This window comes from Brachycentrus maculatus, unplaced genomic scaffold (genome assembly GCF_059751285.1).
Source record: "Brachycentrus maculatus isolate JH-2025_06_01 unplaced genomic scaffold, ASM5975128v1 h1tg000086l, whole genome shotgun sequence".
In the NCBI taxonomy this organism is placed as follows: domain Eukaryota; kingdom Metazoa; phylum Arthropoda; class Insecta; order Trichoptera; family Brachycentridae; genus Brachycentrus; species Brachycentrus maculatus.
In genome coordinates, this window is record NW_028280840.1 from 1,950,967 (window position 1) to 1,973,680 (window position 22,714).

Consider the following 22,714-nt stretch of genomic DNA (forward strand, 5'->3'; position numbering starts at 1 on the left):
GACTATTTCACTGGATGATTAAGAAAATGGAAGTCTAAGAAGCGCACACCAGAACATGAAATTTTAAATAAGCATGTAATAATATACAATGTAAAACTAGTAAAAATTATATTAACGATTCTATTTTTTAAAAATTGAAGCAATAAAAATATCGATCGAATTTGTACATCCTTATTCGTGTTGTCAATGCTGCCAACGGGACAAAAGTTTCATTGTGTTTATTTTTGGAATTGTACCATAGAAAAATGGACGTAGAGTATAGCAAACGCGTGCCTTTAGAATTAAATTTATAAAAAAATATATTAAAAATGTTGTTTGGAGTGAAATAAAGAAGTGGTAAAAGAAATTATGGAACTGTGATGATTTTCTTGTGAGTAATGCTTCATTTTAACATTTCTAAGTATGTTATTGGCGTGTCAAAAATGTCTGAAGGTGGGATGGTTTTGGAAAATAATTATTAAAACTACTTCAATGATAAGAAAATGATAGATTTTTTCTACAATTTCTCTTGATTCTTATTTCTACGACCCAAATAACAGTTAACTTACTTTTTCTTGTATTTTTGACCCGCGTCCTCAGACATCTGTCAATTCTGACAATGTTATTTTTTTTATGAATTTCAATCAATATACTTCAATTGAATTTATTATGATGTTTTTTTGATACTCTATATTATTTTATTGTTTTCGTTGATTGTTTTTAAAACGTTTTGTTGTTCATCCGGAGATTAGATGTGGTTTTCTGGGGTGTCCTATTATTGGAACAGTGAATAGGAGGAAGGTTATTTATGGGCGGAACTGTACGTGTTTTCAATGTAAATTAATTAATGAAATACATATACAGAATGAGTAGATTCATGTACAACTGCCATACATATTTAAATTTTTAAATGTACATATTCTTCATAGAAAATAAAAATAAAAATATATTTTAATCACCCAAAATCTAATCATAAATGAAACGAATTCCCCTTATTGTACAATATAGAGCATATTATTTGAATTACATTCATAGTTATTGGTACTTCATTTTAAATAATGAATCATCTTTGCATAAATTTATACCCTTCAGGGCTTCAGTACATTTATTCCATATGAAATTATGATCAACATCTACTAAGAAAATATAAACCTGAATAAGTAACATAATTCAATTCATAAAATGAGAATTTATGAAATGATTGAATTTTTGCATCGCCTTGTATTATATACTAAGTATGTAATTACTATGATAAAATTACTAAATCTGTTTTTGAGTGATTAATTGTCAACAGAAAGCTGCCAAGTATTAATATAATAATATTAATAAGGAATTAATGAAGTAACTTTGAACTCCTGTGTAATATTGAACAACAATAAAATGAAATTCACAATTCAGGCTCAACAAAATTGTTATGCTCAAATTAATGTAAATGTTCAATGTAACCCAGTTAAGATGTATTTTTCTTAATTTAATGTTTTATTTACATGAAACTCAAATTCCCTGCTTAAATAAATTAAAAACAACAATGGGATTTTTCATATAATGTTTTCGTCAAACAAACAACAGTTCTGAGAGGTAGTGAATACAGATGAGGAAATGTTAAATAACAATATGTATATTAAAAAAAAAATATATGCTAAACAATAATGTTGTTTGATTTTTATTTATTGTAAATCCTGGATTTAATTTTTTTTTGTGTTTTTTATTATTTACACAAATATTTTAATTTCATACTATTTCTGTGAGCCTAAGCGGCTCATTATTAGAAATAGGTATAAAATTGTGGTAGAGTGTGTTCGAACCGAGAAACTCTGACTTAAGAGTCCGTGACACTAACCACGGGACCACAACCCGACACTTAGACATTTGGATTGAGTATGGTCATATTCATTTAATTTTATATTAAGTACCGTAATTATAAAATTCAAACAGGCCTCCTATCAAGAAGTTACATTCATCTAAATTCTTGGCAAACTGTGATTCAGAAACACATCTTTCTTGGAATAATGCCAAGAAACTATTGAAAAAGTATTCATGTTTGCTCTGAGCAAAATATTAAATACAAAATTCGCATATAATCTGTGATATTTTCATGAAATCAAGAATGTTTTTTTTTAATGGTATGCTAAAATGTGCAAAACATCTTTGTGATTCGGTAAAGAAATAATTTTCGTCACTGTGTGTGTCATTCTATTTTATTTTTTCATTTCTTTCACATGTGTTTGACGTGTCACTGGCTAATAGACATGTTAATGTATGTTTGGATTTTGGTAATGATGAAAAAGATCTATATTGGGAAAGCATTTCCTGTTCCAAGTCGTTCACATGTTTCTCTATATGTATCTGTTTGAATTTGGATATGTATTTTTTATTTTCTCATTCAACGAACAAATAAAAAACACTTTGGGTAGATTGTGCTTATTATTTGTCAATCTTATTACAATGATTTACACAGTTTCTTGTGTAAATCGTTCAAATCTTTTATTTACCTAATAAGGTCGATTTAATGTTATTAAATCTAAGCCATGGCTTATATTTGGACTAGAAGGCACTGAGTAGAATTTCACAAACAATGCTTCTATTTACTACTATCATTATTATTATTATTTATTATGGGGATCTAGAAAGTACCTACTGGAACGCTATGTTGAAACACCAATTCAAATTTTATTTAAATTCAGTGCTGCCAACCAGATACAATCGTACCAGTTAAAATCGGCCTATATCTTAATGTACTAGAAAGAGACAGAGGCATAATAAAAAGATTTTAAAATCCCTTCACAGGGACAAAGTTCAGTGCTGCCAACTAGATAAAGTAAAAATCTGCATATATCTTAATGTTCTAGAAAAAGGTATAATAGAGAGCTCAAAAATTCTCCTCCCATATTTATTATTTGGTTTCACTTTATTGTTGAATTAACATATTCCAATTTCAAATGGAACTCACTACTCTACTATTATCACCATTGAAAAGCTTCAGTTTTTAAACATTTTTATTCAGCTAGTTTTAAAATGGATATTGCAAAACAATAATGAAATATTTTGAAAACTTTTGTTCCAGATTAATGTATTAAAAACTATAAACCACCTACACTTCTAATTATATATGCAATAAAGATGGCCAGTGATTCGAATAACCTAGTTCAGGCAATTTATACATTTAAAGGCAAGAACAATGACGAATTGTGTTTTAAGAAGGGTGATATTATAACTGTGTCACAGAGGGAGGAAGGGGGGTGGTGGGAGGGCACATTAGGAGATGTCACGGGATGGTTTCCTAGCAATTATGTTAAGGAATATAAGGGTAAGTTGATCTGGTTTCCATTTTTATATGTCAATTTTCTGCTATTAAAAAAGTAGATTTTTTTAATACTTTTTACATGCAATGTCCGCCACCGTAGTGTAATGGTCAGCACACTCGGCTACCGTTTTGGAGGTCAGGTTCGATTCCCAGGGGGGGGGGGGGTCAAATAAATATAAGTGATTTTTTTCACTCTAATATTTATTCAATATTACCCTGGACTGGTACCTGAAGCAGAGGGCTGATCACCTTTCCTTTATGTGTTAACAATCAAGATAACACTGCGTTTATATGTTGCAGTGCCCTATGTACCTTTGGGGTGCGTATAAGGGTTTGAAGAAGAGGAAGCAATGTTTATTGCTTAGTTTCACATAGTTAGATTAAGGCAACACTGCATTAATCTCTTTGCTTAATTTGAAGAATTTTCTGAATTGTAATTCATATATAACCTTAACACATTTCGGACGGGTATTTTTTTCACCTGCGGACCGCCGTCGAGTTAAAACATTAATAAAGAGATTGATACATAATATTCATATAAAAACATTAAATATGTAATTCTTTTTTTACTGACTTTGAAATGAGGCCAGCGCAGGAGGTAAATATACCCTTCTTGTCCTTAAGCATCAATTGACCGAACGGGTAGAAATACCTTTCCCGTCCGAAGTGAGTTAATAAAATGTGGATATTTGTTCAAATATATTTCCATTTTTCTAATTGGATTAGTGCTATAAGCCTGAGTTACGTACGTATTAAGAATATCGCATTTCCAAGGTTTCCCTCAGCATTTATCTCTTTGCAAGTTGATGTATTTTAATTTTTTGTTTTGTTTTATGGATTAAAATGATACTATTTTTAAATATGCTTTCAGAATCTAGTGGTTCTGTGGCAACTTCTCCCGTAAGGGCACCTTCAGAAGTACAAGCGTTTAGAAATGTGGTATTAAAAGATATCGTTGATTCTGAAAAAGCCCATGTTGCTGAATTACAAGGCCTCGTGAATAACTTCCTACTGCCGCTAGAAAAGAGTGACATGTAAGTTACCAATTATGGTAGTAAATATGTAACGAATAATTTTTTTTATAGGTGAATATTTTCTAAAATTTCAAAGATCATTCATCTTTGATATAGTGGCTGTCAATAATTAAATTGACAGCCACTATATCAACTTTATCTTATAAAAAAAAATTTACACATTGTTGTCGGGCGGTTTTTTCATCAACGCCTACCCTAATTAGTATACTAATTAGGGTCTTATACTAATCACAAGTAACCGCAAACCTAATTTGGATCTGTACAAAGATTTTTGGCGTCTCGCTCTCTACCAACAGTATGTAAAAACGCTTTTTAGCGTAAATGTGTTAATATCATTTAGGTAAAGATCATTTTGTTTTAATAAATCTACCAAAATTAAATATAAGCATGATCCGTGACACTTTGAACCAATTCAAGGACACTTCAAAGTTGGTAAGACTTAAGTTTATATAACCCTAACACTCTCCTTATCATTCATCGTTTACTTTGTTTAATACCACTTTTATAAAAGTGGTATTACACAAAGTAAACGATGAATGATAAGGAGAGTGTTATATTACCATACCAAAAAGTTATCAATGCTTTTAATATACAAAATATTACACAACCCTCTTAATTTTTTTCAGCCTGACCCGTGATGAATACAGACAGCTTACAAGTAACATATTAGACATCTTAAAAGTTCACGAAGAACTTTTAGAATTGATAGAAGAATGTGGATCAAGAACCGGACCGGACCAGAGGGTTGGTGGACTGTTCCTGCAATGGGCCCCGAAAATAAAGGCGGTCCATGAAACCTACTGCGCAGCTCATCCCAGGGCTGTTTGTATTTTGGATAAATTCAAGTGAGTCTTTATTTTCCACATACAGTGAAGCTAGAATATAGCAAAACAACTGTTTGCCATTTTGGAAGATATCCAGAGTAATCTGCGTTCTCCTGGGAATGAATACAGTAGCGGTGAAAAACTCTAAATGCATATTATGTATAAAGACACCTACAGTAATTTGGGTATATAGATGTTTTGAAAATTGAGTAGTATGAAAGTATTATTTATAGGTAGAATAGTGAATGTTGCACCTTCTATATAGTGATTAACTTAATCGTCTAATGACAATAAACCCTAGAAATGTCCAAAAAGACTTCCATAAAAAAAATCTGTTGAAATATCAATAAATGAGTTAAAAAAAAACTTTTACAGTTAGTAAATTAATCCATGGTCCATTAAAGGTGTTCGCCTCCGTGGTGTAATGGTTAGCGTGTTCAGCTACCGTGCTGGAGGTCTTGGGTTCTATTTTCAGAGGGGGGGTGCAAAATAAATATTAGTGATTTTACACTCTAATATTTATTTAATATTACCCTAGACTCGTCCCTGAAGCGTGTGTGATCACCTTGCCTTCATTTGTTAACGATCAAGATAGCTATGCGTCAATACGATGCAGTGCCCTGTGCACCATTGGGTGCGGATAAGGATTAGAAGAAGAAAAAGAAAAGTCCTTTGTTATTATTACGAAATAAAGGCTTTAAACACTTCCAGAGATGAGTTGAACTCCTTCATGGAACGATGCGGTGCCGTTTGCCCAGGGATTCTAGTATTGACAACGGGCTTGAGTAAACCCTTTCGGCGCCTTCACAAGTACGCCGCCATGCTGCAGGAGTTGGGACGCCATGTGGTGGAGTCACATCCCGATCGGGGAGATACGCATCGTGCTGTTGCCGTCTATAAAGATATTGCCGTGAGTTTAAACAATATTTTCGTGGTGTTTAGTTTTGCCATCGATAAAGTTTAGTTTGTCCACTCTAATGTTTTTAATGTTACCTTGGATTAAGGCCTGAAATATAAAATTGATCACCTTCCCTTTTATCTTATTTAGAATTCATGCATCATTGCGTGTAGATATGGGATAAATGAGGAAAAGAAGAGGAGTAGCCACCGTGGCGCTTTTAGGCAAATGCTCGATTCTAAAAATGGTTGCGGTTTGTCTCCTTCATTATATGCCCTTTGGCTGTCAAGCACTGCTTTCTGATATTATTGCCGAAATTATCTGCTCATCATCCTAGTTGATGCATCCGGTTCTCGGTCGCCACTCGAGAACTTTTCTTTTCCACCTGCCGTTCTCCCATCTGGATATATGACCCGACCACTTCCATGTTTAACGCATTGTCAGGCGAGTGTTTTTTCATAAATTCCAACCCTAATTAGTATGCTAATTAAGGTTGTATACTAATCACAAGTAACTGCAAACGCAATGATCTGTACAATGTTTTTGGCATCTCTTGTGCTACCAAAAGTATGCAAATAGAACACTTATAAGTGTCTCCCGCTCTCTACAAACAATATCTAGAAGACGCTTTTAAGCATTTCCCGCACACAATGTGTTAAGATACATATATTTTCAATTGATCTTGTTAGTTATATATTTCAATTGATGGTCCCTTTAATATATATATATTTTTAAATATACACTTTTAGTTATTTAAAATAACGGTTTGTCTGAAATAAAAAGATTGTTTTTCAACACTAAAAAATCAATTTAAATTAGTAATTTCATTCACTAGTATATTTTGTCAACAGAAATGCAAAAACGGCGCACAGTACATATTTTGTTTTGTTTTTCTCATATCTCCCTTTTCCATTGTTTCGTTCCTACTTTCTGTAGAAGCTTTACTGATTAAATTAAATTATTACATAAACGAATGTCTTGAATCATGTGAAGGTCCGTAAGCTGTCTACATCAAAATGGGTAATAGACCCCTGAAATAATTATTCATTGTTTTGATCCCAGTCGAGTTGCGCGGCGACCCGGCGCCAGAAGGAGCTGGAGCTGCAGGTGGTGACAGGAGCGGTGCGCGGGTGGCGTTGCCCGGCGGGGCTCGGCGAGGTGCTGCACATGGGAGGGGTGGCCCTCGGCGCGCGCCATCACGACCGCTACCTCGTGCTCTTCCCGCAGACACTGCTCGTTCTTTCTGTCAGCCGAAGGATGAGCGCATTTGTCTATGAGGTAACCTGCTCTGTCTATGGGATAATTTACTTTTTAACCCTCCGTTCACATGTAAAGTTTAACTGTATGGCTTATTAACACACTTCGCAGGGGAAGGGTATTTCTACCCGTTCGGTCATTTGATGCTTAAGGACGGAAATAGTATTTCTACATGTTCGGTTGATTGATGCTTAAGGACGGAAAGGGTATTTCTACCCGTTCGGTTGTCAGATGCTTAAGGATGGAAAGGGTATTTCTACCCGCTTGGTCGATTGATGCTTAAGGACGGAAAGGGCATTTTTTTCTTCTGCTCTGGCCTCATTTCAAAGGCAGAAAAGAAGGAATAATCCATTTTTTTAAAAATATGAATATTACATATCAATCTCTTTGTTAAGGTTTTAACTATATGTACATAATTATCAAATACCGTCGCTAGCGGTCTGCAAGCATTAAAAATACCAATCCGATATATGTTAATAGACATTTAGATAGATAAGTACATTTTATTAAGGCACTAGTGGAATTTATATTATGTGTCCAGCTTACATGTGTAGTACGATAATCATGTGTTCATAGGTGACATGCGACACTCGCTTGTCATGTATAGGAGAGGGGGTGAGGATTTAAATATGTAGTTCGTAGTACATAATTGAACAAGGATTTAACAATAGATAGCAAACTAATAAAAAATATTTTATTTGTGAATGATCAGTGGATATCAGTGACATACGATTTATTTATTTTTAGGGTTCATTGCCACTAACTGGTATAACTGTGTCGAAGCTAGAGGATACGGATACAAGAAAAAATGCGTTTGAAATTTCTGGTCCATTGATTGAAACAATAGTGGCCGTGTGTCAGACAAGTTCAGAAGCGGAGAAATGGGTCACGCTGCTGCAGCAGCATTCTAATCCGGGACAGACCATTCCTTCTGGTGGCAGTCAACCCCAGTCACCAACGCACGTAAGTCTTCATGGCAAATCTGATTACATTGAAATCTGATTAAAGTGGAAGTACTTTTATAGTTATTAATTGATTGCCACCAGCTATTCCGCCATCCACAGCAAGAGTCTTTGCTCCAAGCAGTCAATACATATTGGACAAAGTGAACAAAAGTTTTTTTTTTAAACCACAGTATTATAACCCTTTTTTGTTGATAGATATTGTATGATTTGTTAAATGTAGTTAACAATTTTATTTTAGTTTGTGAATTATATTTAAAAAAAAATCTCTATGGACTTTTATCATAATTAATATAACTTCAGTAAGCAATAAAAAAATGTTATAAATATGTTCGTGACATCACTACATAAGGGTTTTATGCACATACAAAAATATTGCACATATTATATCGCCTCTGCTTATAAATTCTCTTCAGTAATATGCACCTGAATGTTTTATGTTATTTTTCTCAAGTTCGTTAAATTATAACCAATGAAAAAAATCAAATACTTTAAAAAATTGCATTATCATTATATGTTTTAGAAAAAAGTAAATTTATAATGCCGCTTTAATCAGATTTCTTTTCTTTATTCCTATTTTGTTTATATTATATCATGTATATATATTTATTTTGTGTGGGTTTTGAACAGGAATCAGCCTGTTCATCTAATCATCACAATTTAAGTATGACAAAGCCACGCAATCCACGAGAAAGCCTTTATCACGTGACTCTGCCACCTTCGACATATCCTTCGGCCGCTCCTTACGCCGCTCTGTCCAAATATTTTGCCAAACTGGTTAGACTGCGGGTCATCACTCGTGCCATACTCAAGCAACTCTTGTACGTGCAGTCCGGTATCCCACCTCCAGACTTGTCCAATGTCAAATATCGTCGTCACCACACTAGTCACGTCACGTTGCGCCTTAACGATCAAGGACTGGTGGAAAGCGATTTCACAGACAGCGACAGCGAGACCGAGAGCACTAGTTCCTTTACGAGTAGGCATTGTCTGTCTGAACCTGACCTTTCCGGTAATGGAAAAATTGCCCGACAGGATGCTTTGGATCTCAGCAGCCATAAAAGTGTATCCTCTGTCGGAAGCAGTTCTGCCAGTAGCCCTTTTGGCTACATCCGCTATTACAATACGTCTTCTAAATCGGATGAAAATACCAGCGATAATACATTGCCTGGAAGTATACAAGTAGCCGACCGTACTTACGAAGTATTCACACAGCTCGGTGACTCCGAAGAGGAACTTCCTCCCATTATGTCAACAGATCAATGCCCCGTGATCAGGATTATGCCAGATGTATCAGCAGATACTGATGAAAATGCCTCAACAAAAATGCCCCTGGCTTTCGTAAATCAATATTCGGAAGGGTCCGATAATTCCAGTTTTGACTGTAATACGAAGCCATACATGGCCTGTGAAGATCTCGTCAATTTAGACCAAAATTTGGAAATTGAAACATTAGGATCGAATATCTTCTCCCAAATTAAACCCACGAGGCAAAGTTGTCCGACAAAGTTTGTCGCTAATAGATTTAATGATTCCTCCTTAACATCAGTTTGCACACCCGGCTGGCAATCCTGTAATGATAATTCTATTTCAAATAAGGATAACCAATCTGACTCGGAAATTGATGATAATTCTATAACTAAATGTTTAAATCGTTCAAATAACCTCAACGCAAATGAAAAGAAAGATGAATCTTTGTTAAACGTATTCCAAAGCCTCGATCCCCCGAATTCATCACTTAATGAACTATCTCCATCCGATTCAAACTGTAGCGATATGAGCCAAGAAACAGTTAAGATGATTTTAGAGCCACCTCCGATGTTTCAAAATGTAATCGAGATTGAGAAAGCTACAGTTCATTTAAGAAAATCTGGATTTGAAAACCACTCCATTAATTCCGATAAGAAGATACGACGTTCTACTTCTAAATATACTGATGTTTCACAATATACCGATAGTTCGGTCCCGACTGTTATTATGCGACCTAAGAAAAAGGAAAACGATCCGAGACAATGTGTCAGCTGCCATTTTGCTAGTAATTCTGTGACCGATGTGGAGAGTGTGTCGAATTGCGCTTGCTGCAACGGATCACGTTGTCACAGTCCCAGATCGTCAGATTCGGGAGTTGCGGGCAGTTGTAACATGGCTTCTCCAGAAATTCACCACCGGGGTGATTCTTTATATTCACCGGGTGAAACGAGATCATTAAATGAAGCGTCATATCCTAAAAGGCTGTATCATGACTATAGTATGTCAACTGGAGAAATCAGCAAACTCGATTATTCGAGGAAAAAACTCACTCTCTCAGAACTCGAGGCTGCAAACTTTGAAGCCCAATGTCCTTGCACTTCTCCCTTCTCCACTCCGCGAACTTCGTGCCAACCCAGCGCAACTTCGGAGAATGTGACCATCGGATGTATAGAAGCGGCTGATACTTCAGTAACAACTAGCGTAAACGATAGTATTCCGTACCCTTCAAACATTCGGAAAATAAAAATGCAGCAACAGAAAATTTGTGGTAATATTGAGAAACCGCAATTGTATAGAAAACCCAGTAAACATAACGAAGACCCGAAGAACGTGAGACAAGCGGCGGTACACCACGGGTGGAGTACTCCCGACGTGAGTGTCTTACACGGAGCTAAACCCAGTGCTCACTATCATATGAGAATATTTAGAGAAAATTCCGAACCGAAATGCGAACACAGAAAAGAAAGACAAAGTAGGGTCGCGAGTACCCGTCAAAAAAGTTCCCACAATGTTAACGATCCAAAGGAATCCTGTACATCGGCTCACTGCGAGAGGAGAATCCGATCCAGAAGTGAGGACTTAGCTAAGAAATGGGCAGTCTCTAGTACTGCCCAATCTGGACACGTAGTGTACCGCTCAGATCTGTATGCCCACTGGTGGATGAAAGCCAAGTTGCCCATTACTGTCATCACCTCAGGCAAGGATAACTTTTCACAAGCACTGTGTTGATTTTTCTTTTACTTACATACTTATGTTAATCACAGATTGCGAGTGTTTGTTCATGTTATTTGTGATATACTTAAACAGTAATGGTTGGCATCGTGACTTCAGTGCTTCCGTATGTTTGATCATCCTTGCCTGTGACGAATACATGTGCCCTACTAACTGACTTGTTTCCTCCCGATCTAACCATTTGCTTTATGCAAAAATGGCAAATATGTACAGTTTTTCTAAAAGCTTCTCTAAGGTATAAACTTGAGAATTACAGTTATCAATAACTAATATACCTCATATGGCAGATGGCAAGTAGTGAGCACGGGCTTTCCAATTCCAATGGTTTCAGATTCTGACATTTGTAATTCTCTGAAATAGTTTCTTTTTGTATGTTCATCATGTTTTACTCTTTAAAATGATCAATGTGTGATCAGATACGCTTCCATATAATATATACCATGCTTTTAAGCGATGTTTTTGAGTTTCAGATGTATAAATTTTTTCCAAAATCCACGCTTTCATACCACCTTTGACGAAGTTCATCTAAACATAATAAAAACCAAAGCTTTTACATCTTCATCTTGCATGGACGTGAAAATTGCACTTTTTAAATGTACAGAATTATATATTAAATATTATATTATATTACTTAAGTGAATACTTAAATGAGGTTACATGTGATATAAAATTGTCTCAATCAAATAAAAGTTTTTCTGTAAAGAATAGTTTTGACAAGTGATATTAATGGGCTTTTCTTGCGGCAGATTTCGTCGATGGAACTGGGAAGCGTGGGCAGCGCGGCGGGCACAAACCATAAACGATCTCATTCCTTCAACAATCACCACAGCTACTCGCAATATGTGCAACAACAACCGCAAAACAATCAGCAAAATGAAATTAACAACTGGCTGCAGTCTTCGTCCGATGCGTTTTCTACTCGCGGTTCCTCTGCCGGCAACTCTTCCAGACTCACATCGGCCGCAACATCTCAGAAGATTACAGCTTTCGAGTTTGCGGAGAAACTTGAAAACTGCAGTAACTTCCAAGGTTTGTAAATTCCGTAAATCACACGTTAAGGACCATTTAACGTAACTGCCAAATATATAGTCAAATTGCCTGTGCGTGAATTTGATGTCATAGATTATGTCGATGGCCTGTCTTATTAAAGTGGCTTAGTAAAACGTTTTGCGGAATGGACTTGAAATAATGCTTAAAATTCACATAGGTAGTTCTGAAGTATCTTAATCACTTTGTTGATATGCAGATCTATAACTGGTTGATTTTCAAACAATTATTAAAGACATAATACAGTTTTAAAAAAAAAGTATCTCGTCCATAATAATTAATTAATTTTAATGAATTTTAACTTTAATACAATTGACTGTTCTTTAGATATCCTTAATTTTGCCAATTTAACTTATATTTTAAATATGATTCTTATTGTCCCTTTCCAGTTTCTTGAGATTTACAATGAATGCCAAAGGAATAAGATTTTTTATATGTTACGTCAGAAAATATTGAATCAGTTGATATATTATTCATTTTGGCTCGGTTCCAGGTTGGACAGTCAAGAACCTTCGTCCGGCCGCCCCCCTGCGACCTTTGTTGGCACCCGAGGAGGGTGCCGGCGGGGGCGCTGTGCACCCCTACGCGCCCTCCCTCCGCAAGGTCAATTCCTACGAAGAGGACGGCCTCATCCTCCGCGTCATCGAGGCTTACTGCACCTCCACCAGGTCCCGACACACCATCAACTCTGGTGAGTGTAGAGCTTAACGTCAATCCCGAAATCAAGTCCCCAATCGAATCTTATTATTTTTCAAGTCGTGCTATCGATAACCTATTGCTCCTTCCTTGGAAATATTTCTTTTAATGCAACCCAAATACATTTTCGGTTACTCCATTTATTAGAGATGCTAATACGTAATCACTTCAATTGACAAAAACAACTTTAACCACCCTACACATACAAACGTACGTGATACGCGCGGTTTTTCTTCACCATTCCGCGCTAACCATTATGACCTACGCGAAAAGATATCTGTTCCAAAAATATTTAATGCGTACGGGATACGCTGACAAATTTTTGACAGGTTTTATACCTGACAATATTTTGTGACAACAAATGTTGTGATTTTTTTGCTTGTTTATAAAAAATATGCCTGAAAATAACCCGAAGGTAGGGTGGTTAAAGTGTCCCAGGGATGATCGATAAAATTATCGATGTTTCTGTAGATGATGCTCATTGATACCATAAATTGATTGAGGTGATGGAAGTAATTGACATTTGCGTTTTCTCATCGTCGGCAGGTTATTTTAATTTTTAATTCGAGTGTGATTGTTGCTCCTGTCCATATTTTGTCAATATATATCTGTATTATCGAGAGTATTTTCTTCTTTCTTTAAATCTTGCTTTCAATGCATTGATTATTGTGCTAGTGTTCTAAAATTGAATGGAAACACAAACCCTAGTTTTGATTTATTTATCTTAAATAATAGCTGTTACGGGGGTGCATTGATTTTCCAGCATTATGAATATTGAAATCGTAAGATTATATGAGCACAATCAGAAGAAGTCTAGTTTTAAAAATAGTTTGTCTAGGTTTGTTTCTGCAGACATTCACAAGGCGACTGGGGCAAAAATATTGACACATTTATATTGAATTCAAGTTCCGCAATCGCGCTTCAATTAAAACCATTCCCGGGTAGCTTCTTACGATCTGATAATTTTCTCTATTTACTGGATAGACCCCCTTTTTTTTCAAATAGTTTTTAAAAAGTTGGAATTTTTTGATCAGTAGTTTAAAATTATTAAGCAGTCAATTATTATAAAATCATTTCACACAGTTCCAAACAACAACAGAAAACTTCAATCAATCCTACTGACCAATTTAAAAACCATTATTGTATTGTTTTGTGTATGTGTTCTTATATAAAAATTATATTCATATGAATATATAACTTATACTGTACTTTTCTTAATTAATGCGCTTGAAAATTAAGATTGATTTGGGATCGATTTCTCAGTTAGGGACGTAGGGATAAGGCTTTAACATTACATAATAATATACATATATCCATTAAATTTTACCATTAACTAATAATGTAGTTTGTAAATTCATCTAAAACATACATTGTTAACACGATTAATTAAAATATTCAGATTTAGAGTTTTTTTTTAAAATAAAAAATACAAGTAGTTTTAGCTTTCATTTACTAAATAAACCAGTTATACATTTGATTGATTCCCTCTTTGGATGCAGCGAGTGGTTAAAAAGTAATTATGTATGTTCCTTGATAAGTAACTTAGTTACGACGCAGGGTATTGGTTAGAATACGGGGCATGCAACTTATTTAGACTGGTTCAAATACATAGACACAACCAGTCTTGATGTACTATTAAAATAATCTTATTCTGTTCACCCTATTCTTTCTTGTTCATCCTATTTATCATGTTGTTCTATTACTTTACCATTTCTTTTACTCTGAGAGATTGGTAGCACTCTATGTAAAGTAATGATGATTAATTTCTTCCATAGATAAACTTCTTTTAAGTCATTTTCCATTCAAGTTATCACGTCATGCAATTAGAAAATTGGTTTTCTCTCATGTATAGAGCTATATAAGATATAAAATTTAGCATTTGAACTCCACTTCTTATATTTTGATAAAATAGTGTATAAAAATCTTTAATAATGTATAATAGAAGGTACTTAAATGGATCTTTAGATTAGCATGAATGTTTTGCACTAAATGATATAATAATGTAATGAAAACATTTATGCATTATATGTATAGCTTGTACTTAGAGATTTATTTTGTAATCATTAGAAAGAAAATTTTGTCCTTAGATGAACTCTTTATATATGAACTCATATGGTGGTGTTTGTATTTATATGTAGTATTTTGTGTGCTGTTAATACACAATAATTAAATGGGTGATGGTACATTACATATATGTATACATACTCTTTTTACATCATCTACATAAAAACGCAAGAAAACCAATTTACTACAATGTTTATACTATTGTGAATATATGTTTTTTTTTATACTATGGTCAGAAATATATGGGATCTCATCAAGAAATGGGTGGTGGTACATTACATACACACAGACCCTTTTCACATAGTAAAAAAAACAAGAAAAATAATTTACCTTAATGTTTAGTATCGTTAAATTATGTTTTTATACCATGGTCAGAAATATACAGGATTTCATCAAGAGAATTGGTGGTTTGCATTCCTGATTTGGAATAAACATAAAATAGTCTAAGAGTTTATATTGGACCACATAGATACGTGAAAAACAATCTACAGCATTTTCTTCTTTTTCTATCTGTCTATATATAAAAAAAAGTTCTTTCAAAATATAAAATCACAACTTATAGTTTATGAGCACTTACAATACATGTCATGTATTTTGCAATATCAATCTTTTCAAATATATCGTGAATATAATACCTTAAATGGAAATGTATATTGTACATGTAGTAAATAAAACAATAGGATGTGTTATCATAACATATACATAGTCAATTATTATACTAATATGTATATATTTAAAAAAAAATTGTCATTTACACAAGTTAAAGTTATAACAATCACATAGAATATACAGAACTATTTATAAATTATTAAAATACAATAACAAATTATTGATGTATTGTGTTTGCTGTTATACTATATATGCAAAAAAATATATAGAAATAAGAACAACACTTTATTTTCCCATTTATGATCAAATTTTAAAACTAATATACTTTATTTAAAACAATACTGTCTAATCAGCATGCATTTGCTTTCGTAATACATATTTCATTAAAAATAATAATAATTAAGTGGAAAATATTAGCATACCATACTAATTAATATTAATGTATCATGGGATGGATAAAACTAATTTTAATAACACATTTTGCGCAAAGTGATTAACTCGTATTGCATCATGCGTAAATAATGTATTAAAATGCCAATGAAACAATATTAAAGTACATATATTTTTATTACTATATGATTCAGCAATTATTGTCCGCCTCCGTTGTGTAATGGTCAGCGCGCTTGGCTACCGTTCTGGAGGTCCCGGGTTCGATTCCCAGAGGGGGGTCAAATAAATATAAGTGATTTTATCACTGTAATATTTATTCAATATTACCCTGGACTGGTACCTGAAGCGGAGGGATGATCACCTTTCCTTCGTGTGTTAACGATCAAGATAACACTGCGTTTATATGATGCAGTGCCCTATGCACCATTGGGGTGCGGTTAAGGGTTAAAAAAAATGATTCAGCAAAAAAAAACAAACTTTTCAATAAAAAAACAATATAGTTTTTTCCACTTTTGTTTTATTTGACCGGTGACCGGGTTTCGTCATTACCAATATATCAGACTGATAATATCGGTAACGATGAAACGTCTGCCTACTGTAGAACCGTAGATAATTCGGTTCAATCAAGTCATCACTAAAAGTTGAAAAACAATTGTGTAAATTTTAATACAATTAATTTGATAATATAAATACAATTCATGATCCCAAGTGTTGCACCCAACATTATAACAAAGTTACCTCTCATTATTTTATGTATCTATGAAGTATTTTTTTTTTTTGCTGCATTATTTTAATGAAGGGTTGTAGAAAGTAATACAACAACTATTATTTTTAATTTACATTCATTGGCATTTCGAAATAGATTTATTTACCCATGATGCGACCCGTGCACTCCGGTTTGCACGGATATGTTGGTAGTACTTGATTTATTTTTACTTGCACTCAAATATTTTCTACGAGTATCGTTAGTACATATTGCTAATTTAAGATACTTTTGCTTCGATACTAACCTATTTTTCATCACATGATTCACGAAGTCCCAAATATACCACTGGAGATATTCAAGTCCACCAAGCGGCGCCAGAGCAAAGCAAGAAGAGGAGTTTTCAGTTGGTTTCTTTAGTGATCTGACAATACTTCATTTTCCTTTCGCATGCCATAAAACAAAAAGACATAAAATTATTTTAAGTATTTAAGAATAAATGTAAGCAATATAGCAACCTTTAGAAGGTTCACTGTGTTTATTATTATTAAAAGCTGCGAAAAGAGAAATCACTAACAGATTTTGAATAAGTTAAAACGAGGAGATGTTCAAGTGTCAATTGTTTTTTCCATGCGGCCGCTTGTGGCGTCTTCCGCAGTGGACCTGGCCCATTTGTCGCGCGGTAATGTACACACACACGCACACTCGACTAATCAATCTCACGCTAATTCTAATTCCCCGCACATCTCCGAGTTCGACGTGTGCTACAATTTGAAACCGCTGAATGTGAAGGCGGAGCGCAGTCCGGGCTCCAAAGTGAGGAGGAATAACAGCGCGCAACCCGCGGACTACAAGTCTCGCGCCCACGTGGTTCCCGACACTAAAAAGCTTCTAACGGAGCGTAAATTCAAACTTAACCGCTCTAATCCTTCCATCGCGGAGCTCGGTCGCTGCAGTAGCGACAGTCCCCTGCGGCGGTCGGCTCCCGTTCTGGACATCAACCCTCGCCGGGTGTCCAGCCCCCTGCTGGCGGGCGGGCGCGGGGGGCGGGGGGCCGTGCTGCTTCCCGCGCGTGCCCCCTCCCTCCCCCTGGCCTCAGCTTGGTGTTGCGGATCTTTTGTTAAACAACTGAGAAAAACTCACCATTTTGATTAACCCTTGACCCTGTATGTGTGTGCGTGTCCTTTGTTGGTTTTGGATAATTTTATTTAGCTGATTCGCTAATCGATGTTGGCTCATGCGTGTAATGCTGTGGTGTTGCCTTTCATTTTACTTGTCGTTGGTAATTATTGCCAAACGCGCGTTTGGTAGATACTCCATTCGGTGGTTTTATTTATTTTACTAACCGTATAGGAAGCATGATAGTACTATGTTGTGATTATACTGAGATTTATTCTGATGGTGATGAGTTACATAAAATAACTAACATATAACCTTATTATTATTTTTTAAATATTATAGAACGTTTTTATTTTCTTATATACTTTCTCTACGTTAATCTGAAATAACGTATTTACATGAATTGCGCCTAAAATATTTTGTTAATGATTATTTTTGTAAAAACTCATAGTATTCTCTTACAACTGAAGTTAAGAACTCAGTCAAATAATGTGCCAAAAAGTAAGCCTTATTTACTATTAGTAAGTATTTCTGTGATGGATAGTACATATTATATTTTTTCATGATAATAACGCTATTTAGAATTAGCAGGTTTATTTTTATTGAAATTTGTCTGAGATTACTTATTTTGTAAGCGTAGTTTTCATTTTGTGAACACTTTAGTCGCACTCGTTGATTTTTTGTCGCTAAATGTTGTGATAATATTATCATTGTATGTACATATATAATTCACAATACTCTCTTAATATTGATGAAAGTTATTTCTTATCGTATTGTTAAGTTTATAGCTTTACTCGTAAAAAGTCTAATGAATCCTTATCAAATGATATTGTAATCTTATATCGGATATTTAAAGTTCATCTATTATATTAAATTATCTACTGTAGAAACTGTTTTATCTTCTAGGAGAAATGCAAATTTATATCGAGTTATTCTTGTTCTATTTCTTGTGTATGAAATATATTACAGAGTAATGTAGAAACATTAACTTTCAATAAAATATTGTTATAACTACACAGACTTTATATTTTGCATGCGCTTCTGTCCTATCCTTGTTGCTTCGGGGCTTGGTAAATGTTTGTATTGGAAGGAATCGTATGGAACTAAAGAAAACACACTAGCGGAGATAAAAATACTCTACTTTACATGAAATAACAGCTTTCCGTGTTATGCTCTGTTCGGTAATAATATCAACTACCCAAACAATTGGAGAAAAATATCAATTTTATTATAAAGTTCCATTAAAACAAAACATTATCAAGTTCAAGAACTGCACTATATTGCATTGTTGCATTCCTGACGGAAATATATACTCATCCACAACTGAGTAAAAACTACATGTGCATGGAAAAACATAAAATTTCCATTTTGTATACCAACTGAAATAAAAAAAATACAAAAGAACAAAACATTTCATCACATTTTTCCTACTATCAAATGGAAATTATTTATCTGGATTTTTCCTAAATGTGAAAGATAGTGATCATCCAGCCAAATTAAATTATGGTGCATATATTCAAACAATTCTGGTGGAGGGAGAATTATGATGTAGGTATTAACAATTTGATAAAAAAATATTGTAATTTATTTAAATTGTAATGTGCAAAATGTTCATTATACAATATTAATCAGAAGGCTTTCTTACATGCAGAATCTGGAATGCGCAGACATGTGAATATTAGTAATATTATAATTACATTCAATATTTTATCCCATTTTGGATCATCATTTGTGACAAGAACCAGTTTCTGTCATAAATAGGCTAATTCAAACATATAATTTATATTTGAAGCAATAACTTTGTGATTTTCCATTTTAAAATTAAAATATAACTTTGTTTTAAAATCACAAAAAATATTTTATTATAGCCAATTATAATGGTTAAACCGGTAGACATTATAATTAAGTTATAATAAAATATTTATAGTGATTTTAAAAGAAAGTTATGGTTTAATTATAATTCAAACGTATATTTGTGTTATAATTTACCTGTTCCACTTTGGAGCAAGATCCGTTACAGCTGACTTAATTTATTAAAAAAATATTGCATAGTTTGTAGCGATCCATTTATTAATATATATTGGTAATAATATCCTTATTGTGTCTAACAACATTAACCCTTGTGTACACTACACGTGTTAGACTGTGGAGAGGACAATGTGTCGTGCGACTGGCTGGTCCGCTCCCCTTCTCTGCCCCTGACGGGCACTAAAGGGGCTCCGTCTCCGTGGCCCAGTCTGCTGCAGCTCCAGAGGGAAGTAAGGCATCTCCAGGAGCAGTTGGAGCAAGAGAGGCACGAGCGAATGCTGGCCATTGCTGCGCTGCAACCAAACGCGGCTCTGCGAGACGCTAAGGAGAGCAACTGCTGACTGTAGCATTCCCATTGTCAATAATAACAATTAACATTTTAGGTTATTTAAAAAATAACCTCCATTTGCATGAACAAGCGGTAATATCAGTGATTTGAAAGATGTATCATACCTTAAATTTATTTATATTAAACCCCCTTAACACATTTCGGACAGGTTTTTTTTTACGCCTGCAGGCTGCTGTCGACGGGATTTGATAATTGTGTGTATATAGATTAGACCTTAACAAAGATATTGATTTAAAAAGATTAAATGATTCCTTCTTTTCTGACTTTAAAATGAGGCCAGCGCAGAAAGTAAAAATACTTTTCCCGTCATAAAGCATCAATCGACCGAACGGTTAGAAATACGTTTCTCGTCCTAAGTGTGTTAAGTTTCAGGTATTTATTTCTAACTGGATTTAAAAGGCTTTTTTTTTTTAATTAAGTGGAATTTTACATCAAATAAATTAAAAGTAAAATTTGTAACTGATGAAGCTATCATAATTGTTTATTTATTCTTTAAAAAGAAATTGAAACATAACTTATTTATTAAATGACATAATCCAATGTTTGTTTGTGATTTTTTTGTAAGTAAAAATCCGAAAAATTGAAAAAAGTAAACCTTGAGAAGTTATAATAATGATAATGAAATTACGTCCATCACATTGCATTTTGCAACAAAAAATTAATGTACTTAATTTTTCTAATGCCAATATATTATGGAAATAAGTCCCATTATATATTTTTATGAATCAACTATGAATAATCATAAAAAAACTGTTAGATGTACATATGTAGTTGCAATCACATTAGTAATTACTTTTGAAATACTTTAGACCTGTTGACCTTAACTATTTACTTCTATTGAGATAGTGGCTTTTGCGTCAATCGAAAACAAAGTTGATATTTTTATAAGATAAATAATTGAACTTTTGGATCCATCCAGATATGTTGAAAATAATAAAGTCATCACATTTTGCTTATTTATTTATTTTATTATTATTTTTTCGTACTTAATAATAGCTCTTGCTGGTTTGTCTTGCCACATTGACAAAATATACAATTTAAAATGATATACTAGTACATAGTTGGTTAAAAATCAAAATTCATCATATACAGTACATACAATTTAAAACGATGAGTTTCACCTTTATACCTATGATACATGTAATAAAGCTATGATGTAAATATATCCGCAATATGGCTTATGTGTGCATGCACATGTATATCATGCTGTGATAATTCAACGTTTTTTGGCCTAGCAAGAATATATTTTCATAAGTATTTCATTTACCATAAACTTTTCACTTACAAATGTTTTCTGAGCATATTGTAAAATGTAAGCAAGTCAATGTATGTAATACATATGACATGAGCTCATTTAAGCAGTTGAAAATGCATATTAAAAAAAATATATATGTATTTTTCAAATTCTGTTATAATATTGCATAAATGTTTACCTTAATGTTTTTAAATTGTTTTTTTTTTTTTAATTAAAACTATGATTTAGAAATAATTAAATATTTAGTAACTGTAACTCATACATAGTTTTTTGTCTTGGTCTATTTTTGCAGTCTACTCACAATATTTATAAAATAAGATCCAAAAAAATTAGATTGTCGTACTGTTTTGAAAAACATTTTTATTTCAATGTTTATGTTTATTATATTTATAACTTTGAATGTAAAAATGATGTTTTTTTTAACAGAAATATATTGCTCACTCCTTTCAAGAACGTCATAAATCAAAAAACTTGATTTTTCAGGAGAACGTTTTTAATTTTTAAAAATATAATACAATGTATTAAAAATAAATATCAAGCCACTTATTGAACTTTTCACTGTGCTATAGATCTTTTTAGGTAAAACCTGAAGGTTTTTTCTCCATTTGAAAAATATTAAAGAAAATAATTAAACAATACCTTTTCTTCAAAATGCAAAAACAACACTTTCTGTCCTGTAGCGGGTAAATATTAAGTTAAAAATATGCCTCGTTTGCTGGGATATAGTACATTTTCTGGGCATTCCGAAAACATGCACAACTGAAAATTGACGATTTTTGATTTATGACGTTCTTGAAAGGAGTGAGCGATATATGTATGAGTATTTTAATGAAATTTGATTCATGATAATTTTGTGTACATTTTCAAATCTAATTTTATCAATGTATCGTAATGTTGATGTTAGCATGATGACAATAGTACATTTAGAGCACATAAATTTTACTTTTTTGTATCATATTACTATGGCATTTTTTTATTTATTATGTGTCATTGAAGAATATAGTAAAAAAATCATTTTGTAAATATTTTAGATACCATGAATATATTTAAAAAAAATACCAAAGTACATAATAATAGGAATATAAAAATTAAACTGATATTTTTAGAAGTGTCTTATTGAGTGAAACCAAATTATCGTTAATAAAATTATGTATTGATTAACAAAATGACACAGTTACAAAATGTACATAATAATGTTTTGTATGTAATAAATA

The 22,714-nt window shown here is 33.4% G+C and overlaps 1 protein-coding gene across 4 annotated transcripts; it reads left to right on the top strand.

Moving 5' to 3' along the window:
* The first annotated feature begins 188 nt into the window (after positions 1–188).
* On the top strand, positions 189–21,307 carry RtGEF (Rho-type guanine nucleotide exchange factor). Of its 4 annotated transcripts, none has more exons than XM_088257680.1 (10): positions 215–370; positions 3,044–3,286; positions 4,155–4,317; positions 4,944–5,162; positions 5,853–6,051; positions 7,102–7,317; positions 8,044–8,259; positions 11,987–12,269; positions 12,781–12,978; positions 20,011–21,307. In XM_088257680.1, the coding sequence occupies exons 2-10, from the start codon at positions 3,100–3,102 to the stop codon at positions 20,235–20,237; spliced, it is 1,908 nt and encodes a 635-aa protein (XP_088113806.1). In that variant the 5' UTR covers positions 215–370; positions 3,044–3,099; the 3' UTR covers positions 20,238–21,307. The 4 variants fall into 4 exon arrangements, with proteins under 4 accessions (XP_088113804.1, XP_088113806.1, XP_088113807.1 ...); XM_088257681.1 differs by lacking the exon at positions 20,011–21,307 and adding an exon at positions 17,084–18,882 and having other exon boundaries at positions 216–370; XM_088257679.1 differs by lacking the exon at positions 20,011–21,307 and adding an exon at positions 17,408–18,882 and having other exon boundaries at positions 216–370.
* Positions 21,308–22,714: the final 1,407 nt, after the last annotated feature.